Source organism: Bos indicus x Bos taurus, chromosome 6, assembly GCF_003369695.1.
Source record: "Bos indicus x Bos taurus breed Angus x Brahman F1 hybrid chromosome 6, Bos_hybrid_MaternalHap_v2.0, whole genome shotgun sequence".
NCBI classification, from domain to species: Eukaryota; Metazoa; Chordata; class Mammalia; order Artiodactyla; family Bovidae; genus Bos; species Bos indicus x Bos taurus.
Window position 1 is genome coordinate 59,831,039 of NC_040081.1, and position 16,363 is coordinate 59,847,401.

The 16,363-nt window shown below is 39.7% G+C and overlaps 1 protein-coding gene across 3 annotated transcripts in view; it reads left to right on the forward strand.

Annotated features, from left to right (window-relative positions):
* The first annotated feature begins 469 nt into the window (after positions 1 to 469).
* The window catches only part of NSUN7 (NOP2/Sun RNA methyltransferase family member 7), a 47,892-nt gene continuing 31,998 nt past the window's right edge, over positions 470 to 16,363 (forward strand). Inside the window, exons 1-4 of one of the 3 annotated variants that reach the window (XM_027544359.1) lie at positions 470 to 1,271; positions 1,510 to 1,908; positions 13,534 to 13,592; positions 13,974 to 14,104. In XM_027544359.1, coding sequence (XP_027400160.1) covers positions 1,599 to 1,908; positions 13,534 to 13,592; positions 13,974 to 14,104 — 500 coding nt within the window. In that variant the 5' untranslated portion in view covers positions 470 to 1,271; positions 1,510 to 1,598. The remainder of the gene's footprint in view (positions 1,272 to 1,509; positions 1,909 to 13,533; positions 13,593 to 13,973; positions 14,105 to 16,363) is intronic. The other 2 variants (XM_027544360.1, XM_027544358.1) reach the window with 2 other exon arrangements.

A 16,363-nucleotide genomic window follows, 5' to 3' on the forward strand; every position in this document is an offset into this window, starting at 1 on the left:
AATTAAAGTAGCCATATTAAAACCCTTTGGGGGAAGCTTATATATATCCCCAGTTTCATTCTATACTTTGAAGGGTGTGAATTTGCTTGTTTGTAGGCCCATTTCAGCAACATCTTTCTTTGCAGGCAGCTCCTGGGAAGGAGGCTGGCAAAGATCTTTACACAACTTGCCCTGGAAGGCTTCACCCGTGGCTCAGAGGGTAAAGAATCTGCTTGCAATTAATTTAGGAAAACGGAAGACGGGGCAGGGGTTCCATCCCTGGATTGGGAAGATCTCCTGGAGAAGGAAATGGCAACTCACTCTGGTACAGTATTCTAGCCTGGAAAAATCCATGGACAGAGGAGCCTGGGAGGCTACAGTCCATGGGGTCACAGAGTCCACCACGACTAAGCGCAGCACAGTCAGTCCTGGAAGGGTCTATCTAATGTGATATCTGTGGTACCTATTGTTCCAAAAAGCGTGGAAATAGTCGATTCGTCTTTTTTTAACCTTGTTTTTTTTCTTCTTCAATAGTTCTACACTGAGTTGTTTTAACATTTCCTGCGTGCCCGCTAATCCTCTAAACTGGATGTTGTCAGCAATACAAAATTCTTGCTTTCAAGGAGATCACAGGGGACAAGTTGGAGAAGAAGGGTCACTTGTGACTCTGTGGAAGTCGAGGATCTTCAGGGCTGCGCAGTCCAATTATGGAGGGGCCTCCAACCTGAGGAGGGGCTGGCACAGGTGTCCGGGGTGAGAGGAGGAGCAACTCAAGAAAGGAAGCGCTGGCCAAATCCCGCGGGAACTGCCCTCTGACAGCGTTCCCTCCCCCCTCGTCGCACCCTTGGTTGCCACGGAGACCCGGGTACTGGGTAGGCTGACTGCCGCAGACAGGGGAGGCCTACCTTTTCGCGGCCGGAGCCGGCGGGCCCACCAGCCTCGTGCTCTACCCCGCTCAGCTGCCGCGTTCGTGAAGACGACCGTGCGGGCGGGCGAAGCCCTGAGGAGCATCCTCCCCTCAGGAACCCGAGCGAAGCGAGAGCCGGGGGTCGCGACCCCCCTGCCCCGACCCCGGCGGGTGGGAGAAGCTCATTTGAACCAAACTGCCTGCGCGGACCACCGCGGCAGCCCAGCAGTCCCGGGGCCCCCGAGGGCGCTGTGTAAGATACCAGGCACCGGTGCCCGAAGTGCTGCGGCCGCGTCTCTGTTCCCAAAGCCCCGGGGAACATCCGCCCTCTGGGGTAAGGGAGGACTCACGGGAGCCAGTGAAAGGAGCGCCCGAGGGGCCGCAGGTGCGGCTCTTGGGGGAGCTCTGCACCCAAACGGGCCTCGGTTAAGGTCTCGTAATTCGGAGGCCATTCGGAGCCGTCTCCACCCCTCTCCCTTTGTGTGTGGAGGTTTCCCGGCTCCAAGTAAGGGATGCTCGGGGCGGCCAGGGAATGCCACCGCTGGGTCTCTAGGGCCGGTGGGTCACCAAGTGTAGTCCTGCGGAAATAGTGGTTTAACCGGGATAATCTTTTATTTTCACAGAGACGATGCTTGAACAAGGAAAACCATTTCCCGGAACATCTGAATTGTAATTCAAGCTTGAGTTACCTAGGACAGTCAGGGGGGCAAACATGTTTAACTCCGCAAATGAACTGGAGTTTTTGGAAGAAACAACCGCGGAAATCTCCCAACTCTCTTCGCTGGCGCTGTCAGGTGACCCAGCATGCAGCGAAAACAGCTCAGCTGGTTCACCCGAAAAAACTGGCTATCCGGACTCCGTTTACATTCTGGCAGCGAACATTTTTCAGGGCACTAGACTCGAAAAGTCACCAGAGAAAGCCTTAATAAAGTATGGGAATGAGCCCTTGCCGTCCTCAACCGAATCCGAGGATGAATCCTTTCAGCGTTTGTCCTATGAGTTGGCTTTCAGTGCACTTAAGTGTGAGTAGTACCAGTTCTGACAGTCAGCACTAAAAGAGAATAATGAGAGAATTTCTGAGGTGCATCGAACCTCCTCCTCGCACCCTCACACACATACCCCAGGTTTTGTTTTTAGGCTTCTGAATATCTTTGGTCAGTTGCGGATGTCAAGGCTTTAAGGAGAGTTTCCAGGAAAACAATCTCTTTCAGTCAGATATGTTTTCCACTGTAGATTTCCCTGTGCTTAGGTGGGTCAAAATTAAGATGATCCTATTCACTGCCATTTTCTTTGTTTACTTTTGGAAGCTTGTAAATTTATTCTTCCAAATTTTTGTAGAAATCCCTTTTAATCTGCCTCCAGGATTTGAGGTGTTAATATTTCAGATTTCCTCGATGGTGGGTAATTATCAACTTCTGAGTATGGAGTTGATTCCAGGACAAAACCAAATATTTTTACTATAAGAGCAGTCAAAGGGCCTGGAGACAGGTTTTAGTACTAACCATCAACTATAATACAATATAAACTGTAAAGTTTGTACTGCTTGGTATACTGACTGAAAAGAAGTTCCAAAGAAGTTCCAGAAATGTTTGGAGTATTACCAGCATGGCTAAAATGATAAAACTTCCTAAAGAGACACCTAGAAAGGGCATTACATGTATCATTTACTTACTGTTAATACTTATTGGGCCTTGCACATCCTTGCTGAGAGTTGGTTAACAATTGTTCAGCTGAATTAAAAGGTCCCATTAATTACTCAGCTATAAATGTGTGTTTTTGGTTGTCTACAGACATGATGTAGCTCAGTTCTGAAGCCAGGAATTTGTCATCACAGAGAAAAATTTGTGTGATGTTCAGAAGCAGCTTCTCCCTGTTTCATTTCTTTACTTTCTGCTTGTGATCTTTTTTTTTTTTTTTTTAAATCTGTCTTAGCCATTTTTCCCTCCTCCAGTTTAAACTTTCAGATTCTATTTCATCCCTTCCCTCCTCTTCTTTTTTAAAACTTAGATTTAAAGACCATCCAGAGTGTTGGTACTTTAAATCACGAGTCAAATTAACATTTGAAGATTTTCTCCTTGCAACAGTGAGATGCACATTAGGCATCTGTGTCAATTAATTGATATTTAATATTAATGCCCAAACTCTATTATAGACAATTTTTTCCTGATAGAGTATTGAATCTTACCTTTGTGTGTGCTGTGTGTGCTTAATTGTTCAGTCGTGTCCAACTCTGTAACCCTGTGGTCTATAGCCCGCCAGGCTCCTCTGTCCAAGGGATTTTTCAGGCGAGAATACTGGAGTGGATTGCCTTTAGAAATCAATAATAAAAGCCTGAGATTATTCTTTGTAAAATTAATCCATTGATTAGATGGTCATGTTGTAGTAATGTGTATGGTAGATTATAATTTTCTTTCTCTCAATCTTTATTTCTTTTTATGAAAGTGTCTTGTGACTGGCATTTTTTAATAACCCAGATCCCATTTAGATAAATTACTGTCATTTGTTGTTGTTCAATCGCTCAGTTGTGTCTGACTCTTTGCGGCCCCATGGACTTCAGTATGCCAGGCTTCCCTGTCCTTCACTATCTCCCGGAGTCTGCTCAAACTCATGTCCATTGAGTCGGTGATGCCATCCAACCATCTTGACTTCTGTTGTCCCCTTCTCCTCCTGGCTTCAGTCTTTCCCAGCATCAGGGTCTTTTCCAGTAAGTCAGTTCTTCACATCAGGTGGCCAAAATATTGGAGCTTTAGCTTTAGCATGAATGCTTCTAGTGAGTATTCAGGACTGATTTCTTTTACGATTGACTGGTTTGATCTCCTTGCAGTCCAAGGAGCTCTCAAGAGTCTTCTCCAACACCACACTTCAAAAGCATCAATTCTTCGGCACTCGTCCTTCTTTATGGTCCAACTCTCACATCCCTACATGACTACTGGAAAAACCATAGTTTTGACTAGACGGACCTTTGTTGGCAAAGTAATGTCTCTGCTTTTTAATATGCTGTCTAGGTTGGTCATAGCTTTTCTTCCAAGGAGCAAGCATCTTTTAATTTCATGACTGCAGTCACCATCTGCAGTGATTTTTGAGGGCAAGAAAAAGCCTGTCACTGTTTCCATTGTTTCCCCATCTGTTTGCCATGAAGTGATGGGACCGGATGCCATGATTTTGGTTTTTTGAATGTTGAATTTTAAGCCAGCTTTTTCACTCTCTTTCATTGTCATCATAGGCCTTTATAAACCTACTTTTCTTGAAATGTTCATTTTTATAAGTTCAAATTCTAAGATGGGATGGTTTTGGTTGTTTACTTGGTACAGCTGTTATTTTCTTTTTAATGATAATAATACCTTGCTTTAAATTATCATCTGAATAATTTCCAAATGTTCATATGGAATAAAGCTAGAATTCCTAAATGTAGTGGATTTCCAAGGTAATTAAGAGCCTGATATTTTGCTTTAAAATATTGGAGGTTTTTATATATTTCACTTTTGTCTTATGTATTATCAGTGTTCTTTCAATATTTTCACATGTAATATTTTATAAACTCAACATCTGGCTTATATAGCATAGGTTCAAGGAATCACAGTTCAGAGAATCATGGTTCAGAAAAGAAAACTCAGGATTTCTTCCCTAAGGTTTTATAGGAGCAGTAAAGCTGAAAAGGTTAATGCACAAACTAAAGAGAGCTTGGGTAATGATCATCTTTTTTATTTTTTATGATTTCCAGTTTTATTATTTGCCCTTTTGTTGATGTCCTTTGTGTATAAGCTCTTTCAAAGCAGAGAGTGTGTTTTTCTGATTAATTGTTTAAAGGGTTCAGAATAAGGATTTTTGAAATGATAACCCCTATTCTTACTCCGCTAAATAAGATGCAAGGTCAGTTTTCTACTAAAGAAGGTAATGAAGAGTAACTTATTCCTATTAAGTTTGACTTATGTCAGAGAAGTAGAGTATTAGCAGCTAATTTATTTTTCAAAGAATCTCTGGATGTTTCAAGAACTACCAAATATTAAAACAGAAGAAAAACTGGCAAAATGATTTCTTAAAAAATAAATTAATGAACAACCCATTAAGAAAAAAAATTGAGGAAGAAGGTATTCCTGAAATTATTGATCATAAGTTCAGTTCAGTTGCTCAGTTGTGTCTGACTCTTTGTGACCCCATGAACCACAGCACTCCAGGCCTCTCTGTCCATCACCAACTCCCGGAGTTTACCCAAACTCATGTCCATTGAGTCCGTGATGTCATCCAACCATCTCATCCTCTGTCGTCCCCTTCTCCTCTTGCCCTCAGTTTTTCCCAGCATCAGGGTCTTATCAAATGAATCAGCTCTTCACATCAGGTGGCTAAAGTATTGGAGTTTCAGCTTCAACATCAGTCCTTCCAATGAACACCCAGGACTTTTCCATCCTTTAGGATGGACTGGTTGGATCTCCTTGCAGTCCAAGGGACTCTCAAGAGTCTTCTCCAACACCACAGTTCAAAAGCATCAATTCTGCCCTCAGCTTTCTTTATAGTCCAACTCTTACATCCATACATGATTACTGGAAAAACCATAGCCTTGATTAGACGGACCTTTGTTGACAAAGTAATGTCTCTGCTTTTTAATATGCTGTCTAGGTTGGTCATAACATTCCTTCTAAGGAGTAAGTGTCTTAATTTCATGGCTGAAGTCACCATCTGCAGTGATTTTGGAGCCCCCCAAAATAAAGTCAGCCACTGTTTCCACTGTTTCACATCTATTTGCCATGATCTTAGTTTTCCGAATGTTGTTGATCTTGTTTCTGGCTTAATTCTTTCTCCAGCTTCCTCAGGTGTATATACTAATTGGTGACCTCTCAGTCCAAGGAACTGGTTATGTCAGTAATCTGGTCATTTCAGAATATGTAACCTGTCAGTGAAAAACCTGGCAAACATTTAATGTATGGTTGAGTTATGGCTTTGGGAATCACTAACTGTAGTCACGGATCCCTAAGACCACCCTCAGGTTCAATGATTCACTAGAAGTACTCACAGAACCCAGCAAAGCTGTTATATTCATAGTTACAGTTTATTACAGTGAAAGGATTAAGATTAAGGTCAGCACTGGAAAAATGTACACAGGACAAAGTTCAGAAGAGACCAGGTATAAGCTTTCTATTGTCCTTTCTCAAAGAAGTCTTAGGGACAGTACTTAATTCTCCTAGCAACAATGTTTGACAACATGAATGAAGGTTGTCAAATTTCCCTCCTTCCACAGATACAAAAACCCCATGTGCCTATATTTATAATTATTCTTTTTAAAATTGAAGTATAGTTGGTTTACAATATCCTGTTAGTTTCAGGTTACAGCTAAATTACTCAGTTACTTATTTTTTCAGATTATATTCAATTAGAGGTTATTACAAGATATTGAATATAGTTTCCTATGCTATACAATGAATTTTGTAACTTATCTATTTTATTTATAGTAGTAATCCCTGTTACTCCCATATTCCTAACTTGCCCCTCCTTTCCTTTCTTTGCCCTTTAGTAACCATAAGTTTGTTTTCTATGTCTGTGATTCTGTTTCAGTTTTGTATATAGATTCATTTGCATTATTTTTAAATTCTACATATAAGTGATAGCTTATTTGCATTTCTTTATCTGACTTCACTAAGTATAGTGTTCTATAGTTCCATCCATGTTGGTGCAAATGGCAGTAACATTCATTCTTTTTTATGACAGTAATATTCTGTTGTGTGTGTGTGTGTGTGTGTGTGTATATATATAAGTGAAAAGTGAAAGTGAAGTCGCTCAGTCGTGTCTGACTCTATCGACTCCATGGACTGCAGCCCACCAGGCTCCTCCGTCCATGGGATTTTCCAGGCAAAAGTACTGGAGTGGGGTGCCATTGCCTTCTCTGAAGAACTACAATAGATTTATGTATTTGGCTATCTTGCTGAATTCATTTATTAATTGTAATAGTTTTTGTGTGAAGACTTTAGGGTTCTCCATGTAGAGTATCATAGTATATCTAAATAGTGACAGTTTTACTGCTTCCCTTCCAATTTGAATACATTTTGATTTGTTTATTTGGCTGTGTTGGGTCTTTGTTGCAGCATGTGGGATCTTCATTGCATCATGGGGGACTTTTGTGTGGCACACAGACTCTCTAGTTGTGGCTCAAAACCTTAGTTGCTCCATGGCATGTGGGATCTTAGTTCCCTGACCAAGGGTTGAACCCACGCCCCCTGCACTAGAAGCAGATTCTCAACAACTGGACCATCAGGGAAGTCTTGATTTCATTGTTGAACTCATTGGGTTTTTAGTAGCATGTTGTTTAGTTTCCATATGTTCATTTTTTTCCAATTTTTATTCCTGTGATTGATTTCTGGTTTCATAGAATTTTGGTCAGAAAAGCTGCTTGAAATAGTTTCTACCCTTTTAAATTAGTTGAGTCTTGTTTTATGACTTAGTATGTGATCTATTCTAGATAATGTTCCATGTGCCCTTGAAAAGAATCTGTCTTCTGGATTTTTTTGATGTAGTGTTTTGTAGATATCAGTTAAGTTCAAATGATTGTGTCATTTAGAACCTCTGTTGCCTTATTGAGTTTTTTCTCTGAATAATCTGTCTATTGATGTCAGTGGGGTGTTAAGGTCCTTTATTATTGTATTATCATCATGGAGTGTTAAGGCCTATTATTATTGTATTATTGTTAGTTTCTCCCTTTATGTCTGTTAGTATTTCTTTTTAATGTATATTTAGGTGCTTCTCTATTGGAGGCATTTATGTTAACAAGCATGTTATCTTCTTGCATTGATCCCTTTATCATTATATAATGCCCTTCTTTGCTTTTCTTTATGGGCTTTGTTTTAAAATCTATTTTGTCTGATGTGAATATGGCTACCCCTGCTTTCTTATTGTTTGCATTTTCTTGAGCTGTCTATTTTTTATCTTTTCCCTTTTGGTCTGTGTATGTCTTTCACCCTGAAGTGAGTCTCATATAGGCAGCATATTGCAGGTTCTTGGTTTTGTTTTGTTTTTCCATTCAATCTGCCACTGTGTGTCTTTTGATTGGAGCATTAGTCCATTGACATTTGAGGTAATTATGGATAGGTATGTACTAATTGCCATATAATCCTTGCTTTTCAGTTCTTATAGTTCTGTTTCTTTTGTTTGTTTCTTTTTCCTTTTGTGGTTTGATAATTTTCTTTTGTGGTATGCTTGATTTTCTTTATATTCTTTTCAAAATAAACTGTTGTATATTTCTGATTTGTGGTTATCATGGAGCTCAAGTATGTTAACTCAAAACTATATCTCCTGGCTTTAAGATGATAGTCATCCAATTTCAAACACACTATAAAAGATCTATATACTGCCATTACCCACATTTTGTGATTTTGATGTCCTATTTTACATCGTTATGCATATCCTTTTACTGTTAATTGTAGTTATAACTTTTTTTTTTTTTTTACAATTTTTTGATTCTGTTTTAATCTATGTATTCTCCAAAATCACTGCAGATGGTGACTGCAGCCATGAAATTAAAAGATGCTTGCTCCTTGGGAGAAAAGCTTTGACCAACCTAGACAGCATATTAAAAAGCAGAGACATTACTTTACCAACAAAGGTCTAGTCAAAGCTATGGTTTTTCCAGTAGTCATGTATGGATGTGAGAGTTGGACTACAAAGAAAGCTGAGCACTGAAGAGTTGATGCTTTTGAACTGTGGTGTTGGAGAAGATTCTTGAGAGTCCCTTGGACTGCAAGGAGATCCAACCAGTCCATCTTAAAGGAGATCAGTCCTGGGTGTTCATTGGAAGGACTGATGCTGAAGCTGAAACTCCAATACTTTGGCCACCTCATGTGAAGAACTGACTCATTGGAAAAGACCCTGATACTGGGAAAGATTGAAGGCGGGAGGGGAAGGGGACAACAGAGGGTGAGATAGTTGGATGGCATCACCAACATGAGGGCACGAGTTTGAGTAGGCTTTGGGAGTTGGTGATGGACAGGGAAGCCTGGTGTGCTGCAGTCCATGAGGTTGCAAAGAGTTGGACATGACAAAGCAACTGAACTGAAGTGATCGTCAATCCTTTTATGTATTTGCCTTTCCTATTGTGATTTTCCTTGTCCTATAAATACTTTGTTTCTTTTCTTAGAGAATATCCTTCAGTATTTCTTTTCAGTTCAGTTCAGTCGCTCAGTTGTGTCCGACTCTTTGCAACCCCATGAATTGAAGCACGCCAGGCCTCCCTGTCCATTACCAACTCCCAGAGTTCACTCAAACTCATGATGCCATCCAGCCATCTCATCCTCTGTCGTCCCCTTCTCCTCCTGCCCCCAATCCCTACCAGCATCAGAGTCTTTTCCAATAAGTCAACTCTTCGCATGAGGTGGCCAAAGTACTAAAGTTTCAGCTTTAGCATCATTCCTTCCAAAGAAATCCCAGGGCTGATCTCCTTCAGAATGGACTGGTTGGATCTCCTTGCAGTCCAAGGGACTCTCAAGAGTCTTCTCCAACACCACAGTTCAAAAGCATCAATTCTTTGGTGCTCAGCTTTCTTCACAGTCCAACCCTCACATCCATACATGACTACTGGAAAAACCATAGCCTTGACTAGATGGACCTTTGTTGGCAAAGTAATGTCTCTGTTTTTGAATATGCTATCTAGGTTCATCATAACTTTCCTTCCAAGGAGTAAGCGTCTTTTAACTTCATGGCTGCAATCACCATCTGCAGTGATTTTGGAGCCCCCAAAAATAAAGTCTGACACTGTTTACACTGTTTCCTCATCTATTTCCCATGAAGTAATGGGACCAGATGCCATGATCTAAGTTTTCTAAATGTGGGTAGGTTTAATATTGCTGAATTCTTTTAGTTTTTTCTTGTGAGAAACTTTTTCTCTTTTATTTTAAATGATAATCTTGCTGGGTAGAGTATCCTAGCTTGCAGGTTTTTCCCTTTCAGCAATTTGAATGTATCATGCCACTCATTTCTGACCTTCAGAGTTTTCTGCAGAGAAATCTACTGATAGTGATAATGGGGTTCCCTTATAACTTACTCTTTGTTTTCCTCTTGCCACCTTTAGAATCCTTTCTTTATCTTTAAATTTGTCGTTTTAGGGAATTCCCTGGCAGTTGAGTTTTTAGGACTTGGCACTTTTACTGCTGTGGCCTGGGTTTGATCTCTGGTTGGGGAACTGAGATCATGCAAGCTGTGTGGCATGGCCAAATAAGATAAAATAAATTCATCATTTTAATTATGGTATGTCTTGGTATGGGTATCTTTGGGTTCATCTTGTTTGGGACCTTCTGTCCTTCTTGTACTTGGTATCTGTTTTCTTCTTTAGGTTTTGGAAGTTTTCATCCATAGCTTCTTCAAATACACTTTCAATTCTTGTTCTCTTTTCTTTCTGTAACACCTATTATGTGTCAGTTGTCATGTCTGAAATCATCTCATAGATCTCATATGTTGCATTTGTTCTTTCATTGTTTTTCTGTCTGCTCTTCTCATTTAGTGATTTCCATTATTCTATCTTCCAAGTCACTTACGTAGAGCTCTTTCTTGCTAACTTGGTTGTATAGCAGTTCTTCTGCCAGTTTCCAGTTAGTTTTCTGTGAGAATTGTTCCACATATAGAAGTTATTTCAGTGTGTTTATGGGGAGAGGTGAGATCCACATCTTTCTACTCTACCATCTTATTCCCTTTCAGCCTTGGCATTCTTGAAATGTAAGTTTTAGAAGTGAATTATATAAAGTGGATCACTGAAGGAAACACTATGAACACATAATAAAAATAGAGAAGGAGAACCTAGGGGAAAGTCAAAAGAAGAAACATCTTCCATCTTTCTTCCAGGATGGGAGGGATGATCAGACAGACTGTGTGAGTTTTAGGGGTCCTATAAATAGCACCCCTCTTACACCTGGGGCTTCCCTGGTGGCTCAAATGGTGAAGAACCTGCCTGCAATTCAAGAGACCTGGGTTCAGTCCCTGGGTCGGGAAGATTCCCTGCAGAAGGAAATGGCAACCCACTCCAGGACTCTTGCCTGGAGAATTCCATGGACAGAGGAGCCTGGTGGGCTACAGTCTATAGGATTGCAAAGAGTTGGACATGATTGAGCAACTAGCTTGTACTTTCTTACACCTGAGTTTGTAACCAGTAGAGAGAAAAAAAATGTTCAGGGACATGGCTTTAGATCGTCAGTCAAGGCAGGCTTGTGAAATACTTCAGAAGTAGAACTAGAACTTTCCATCTAATCCAGACACAGCTGAAGAAATGCAAGTCCCTCCACCCAACTCACAAGGCACATGGCAGAGAGCAGTCTGGAATGCATGCCCACCTTCTGCAGAAACACTGGCAGACAAAGAGTGGAAGGGGTAGGGAGTAAGATATGCCCCATTCTTTCTTCCAATTTCACTCACTAAATAAACTCAATTTTCGTTTCATGTAGAGTGATGAGTAGGTAGGGAGAGAATCTAGGAGTGTTTCTCTAGGGAAGGCCTTCTACATTGGAAACATGAGGAATGAGGATTGAGTTCCCTTCAAGAGACTAAAGAGAAGAGTTTCGAATTAGTGGGAGATGAGGGATAATTGGAGCTATTGTGCTGAACTAGGATAGGTAAATTTTGCAATCTTCAAAAAGTCCTGATAACTCAGTTGTTAGCAGTGTGTTTTATTTAGCCAGTGTGGTGTGTTGTAAGAGTAAGTACAGGAAAGGCAGCATAATGTGAAGAGAATGCATTTGGGTATCAGACTGCCTGGGTTTGACTCTGTGATCTGCCGCTTGCTGTGTGACCCTGAACATATTACTTGACCATCCTGTGCCTCATTTCCTAATCTATAAAACGGGGATAATGATGGTACCTAATTCATAGGATTGTTTGAGAGGGTTAAATGAATTAATATATAGAAAGCATTTTAGAACAATGTGTATCACATAGAAAGCACTATCTAAAATACACATTATTAGGGACTTACCTGGTGATCCAGTGTTTAAGATTCTGTGCTTCCAATACAGGGGGCATCTGTTTGATCCCTGGTCAGGGAACTAAGATGCCACATGCACGGCCCACACAAAGAGTATACATAATTAATGTTCATATTGCTGTGTGAGAAAATTCTTTAAACTGTAGATACATAAAGGCAGTGCATTCTGCGCAATTGACAAGAGCTCTAAGGAAAAAATGCAGTGTTGGCAAAACAAATGTTCTGTCTTCTTTTCCTTCATTCTGCCTCTCATATTTTTTAGGAGTCCAGTAACTCCACTGCTCAAAGTTCTAAAGCCTATGCAGGTCTCCTGTCCTAGCAGGCCTTCATTCTTATGATGACTGTATTTTCTATGACAAAAATTGGGACTCATGCTGAGAAACTATGAATTAGATAGGATTCGGTTTGCAAGTACTAAGAGTGTGAAACTATAAACTTCATTTTCCTTATAAGTGAAATGGGGATATTGCCTTGTACAATACAGCCATAATTGGTGACTAAAACATGGATATGATACCTGAAAGATTTCCTGTGAAAATTGGAGTCTGTTCTCCCAAGTTTGTCGCTTCTTATTAGTTTTCCCATCCCCTAGATAAAAACTGAAATTCAATGTGTACTGTGTATGTAGGAGGTGTTCCACAAATGTTGATGAATTGAAGCTATCCTAGCTTTCTGTTAACTGATTAAAGCATTTGTTATATGATGTGTATATATAGTTAAGTCATTATAACAAATGGAGCACTCATCTGCCCTGTGGAGGTTTCAAAATATGTCCATATGTTTTTACTTATTACCTTTGTAATTATCCCTGTGACCAGGTTGCTGTCTCATCCTGGACCTTTACATGGGTAACTCCTTGTCATTTGGGTCTTAGATTAAATGTTATCAGTGTCTTCACTAGTGAGTTTTATCAAATATTTAAATAAGAAATAACACCAATTTAGTGCAAATTATTCCAGAGACTAGAAGAAGAGGGGATATATCCCACAAATTTTATAAGGCCAACATAACCCGGATACCAACATTGACAAAGATATTATGAAGAGAAAATTATAGACCAATATCCTTCATGAACATAAACATAGAACAAAAATCCTAAATAAAATGTTAGCAAATTGAATTCAACAGTATGTAAAAGGATAAGACATTATTAATTAGATCTTCTTTAATGTTTTTCAAGGATATAAATTAAAGATTGAGATTCCTTTATTACTACCTCAGCTATTCAGATAATGCTCCTTTGACTTCCATGATGATTCCATGTGGAGCCTGGGCTTTCCTGGTGGCTCAGTGGTAAAGAATCTACTTACCAATGCAGGAGATGTGAGTTCGATCCCTCATCTGGGATATCCTCTGGAGGAGGGCATGCCAACCCACTCCAGTATTCTTGCCCAGGGAAATCCCATGGACCGAGGAGCCTGGTGGGCTACAGTCTATGGGGTTGCAAAGAGTAGGACACAACTTAGCAAGTAGACAATAAACAACACCACCACCATGTGGAGCCTGGGTCACAGGGGTCTGGGATTCATAAAGATTACAAATATTTCATTATGCCATTGTAATTTGGGTCTTTATCAAGAATTAAGGTATATTTTGAAAGTAAAAGTATTTTGCAGTATTGGCTAAAGTGTATTTTGATTCCAAAGTTTTCATTTTCAGCTTTGGTGTTTTCATAACAGACATTTTCTTTGTTTTACAGATCAAGATATTTTGGAAACTATATTAATAGACAGCTATATCTTCCCAAGTACCACAATAGTAAGTGTATAACTTTTATATAATTAGCTGTCACGTGAGTGTTATTTAGAAAGCACTAAAAATAAGCCTTGGGATTTAAATACCTAGTTTGTTTAATGCTAAGACCTCTTCAAAACACAGCCTTAACTCTTTCCTACTTCCAAGTTTCTAATATAGATTGTACTCCTTTCATTTTGATGAACATGCCAGAAATTGTCCTTTTTGAAAGTTTTATTTTTTACTGAATTTTTTTTCTAGTTTGCAGTCCTTTTCTATCTCCCAGTTTAATCAGATGATGTGAAAATAGTCATACTCCTGCTCGCTTGAAAAATAATGGAATGGGAAATATTGCTGTTAGATGTTATTTGTATGCTATTCCTTCTCTGTGTTTCCCCTTGGTAGCCAGATCATTTGAACAGTCTTATCATTGTGATGCTATATGATTTCCAAGACAGAAAATTTCAAGCTCGTCTTCTTTCTGGTAATGAAGAGTCTATAGCAGAAGTTCTAGAAGTGGAGAACCTTCTTAACAGGTAACTATAAAGGTTAAAAGGATGTTTTATATGAATTCATTATTAGTGTTTCACTGGTGAAATAGTATACAATATAATGTGTGGATAAGTGTTAAAATTTTATAGAGAAAAAATATAAAAGTTCATAAGTTTCTTGAGTTCCTTTAAAAAAAGATCTTGAACAAAGTAAATATATTACTTAAATTCAAGTTGTTTTGAAAGCTTGAATTGTAAGATCCAATTTGTAAGTATTTGGAAAATCATGAAAAATTCCTGACAATTTTTAGCACATACATAACTTACACTTCATTTGAAACAGCTATTATTTATTTACTTGGCTTTGTTTACAGCTCTTAAACTAACATGTATCAAACAAGAAAATTCCAATTAGATAAGAACCCACCACTTAGCCAAATTGAAAAAAGAATCTACAGCTTTTACAACTTAATGTCAGTAGTTAAGAGGAAAACTAACATATTTAAAATTTGTTTTCCTTTTACCCTAAGTATCAGCAGAAGCCTAGCATGAGAACAGTAATAGCACCTACCTAAAAAGGTGGTTGGGAGAACTAATTAGAGTAATGTGTGTAAAATGCTGAGCTAGGAGCCAGGCGCATAGTAGATGATAGTAGATGGTCATTCATTAAATGCTACCATTGTTAGGGCTGCAGGATCCTAGTTCCCCAACCAGGGATGGAACCCATGCCCCCTACTGTGGAAACGCAGTGTCTTCACTGGACCAGCAGGGAAGTCCTCTATACTCTTAAGCCTTAATAGAAAGCACAACATAGCAAACAACAGCAATCCTGTAGGAACACGTTTCCCTGGTGAATAATCTGAAACAGTTGTCATATCTCATTTTATATTGTTATGGAAAACTCAGTTTCATTTTGAAGGTTGAGACCAAAAGAGTCACTGAATGGAGTTATAGTAATAACTTACCTTTATTGAGGAGCACTTAATATGTATCAATCACTATTACAAGAAGCTCTTTACATAACAATTCTTCGAAGTGAATATTGTTATCAACCTGTATTTTTACACAGAGGAAAACTGAAGCACAGACATGTTAAAGTAACCTGTCTAATGTCATAGAGCTAGAAAGAGAAGTGCCAGAATTCAAATTCAGGAAGGCTAACTCTAGAGAACTTCCCTATAGCTCAAATGGTAAAGAATCTGCCTGCAGTGCAGGAGACCCAGGTTCAATCCATGGGTCAGGAAGATCCTCTGGAGAAGGGAATGGCAGTCCACTCCAGTATTCTTGTCTGGAGAATCCCAAGGACAGAGGAGCCTGGTGGGCTACAGTCCACAGGGTCCCAAAGAGTCAGGCATGACTGAGTGACTAACTCTTTCACTTTCACTTCAGGGCTCAAGATTTAACCATTTATATGCTACTTTTCCTTCTACTTAAGATAGTGAATCTTGGGTAAAATATGCTAGACGATGACAGATATGACATAGTACTATGTCAGTTGTAGCCATGAGAAATTTGGGGATGCAGAAAAGCAAAAGCAATTGAATGTATGTACCTTAGATAAGCAAGGATCTTGCTCCTGTTTACTACATAGGTTCCTGGGCAACCACTTCACCTCCCCATACCACTACTAGGCAACCTGCCTCTGAGGATGGGTACCCAGGATGGGTGCAGATACATTGGAGAAAAAGTGGTGGGGCAATGTGCTTTGGGACAAGCTCTGAGTTTCAGCTTTCCTGAACTGCTTTCAGTTTCCATTTGACTTAGGACTAAGGAGATTTTCATGGAAATCTCAACTTAGTGTGCGTAATGAGAGCTGAGGTTAGGCTAAAGCAGCCAGGAAAGCCACAGAGCTCTAACCAAGTAAGAAAGACCAGACTGCGGTTTCAGCAGCAGCAGATTCTTAGCTGAGAATGCTAGCGAGGCAGGTAGGAAATAGGACAAGCAAAGACCATGGCTCACGAGGCCAGAAGAGCCAGAAGATATTATTGTCTAAGGTTCCTGATTCCTCAGATTTTTACTTTTCCCTGTAATATATACTGTGCTGCCTCTTGCCTGGAGGAGGTTATCTGGTTACATTCCTGTCAGTGCAACAGAAACTACCCGAACCAATCGGGCTTCATATAATACAGATCTTACTCCCACATTAATAAGTTATTTTATATCCAATTCATGCTATGCTCAGTTCATAATATGTTATAGGATAAGTGAGTGTATTTAGTGGTTAAATTGAAGAGAATAGTAGTGTAATATACTGGTATAAGGATAACATTGAGAAAATCCATGTACAATGAGAAAGATAATGCT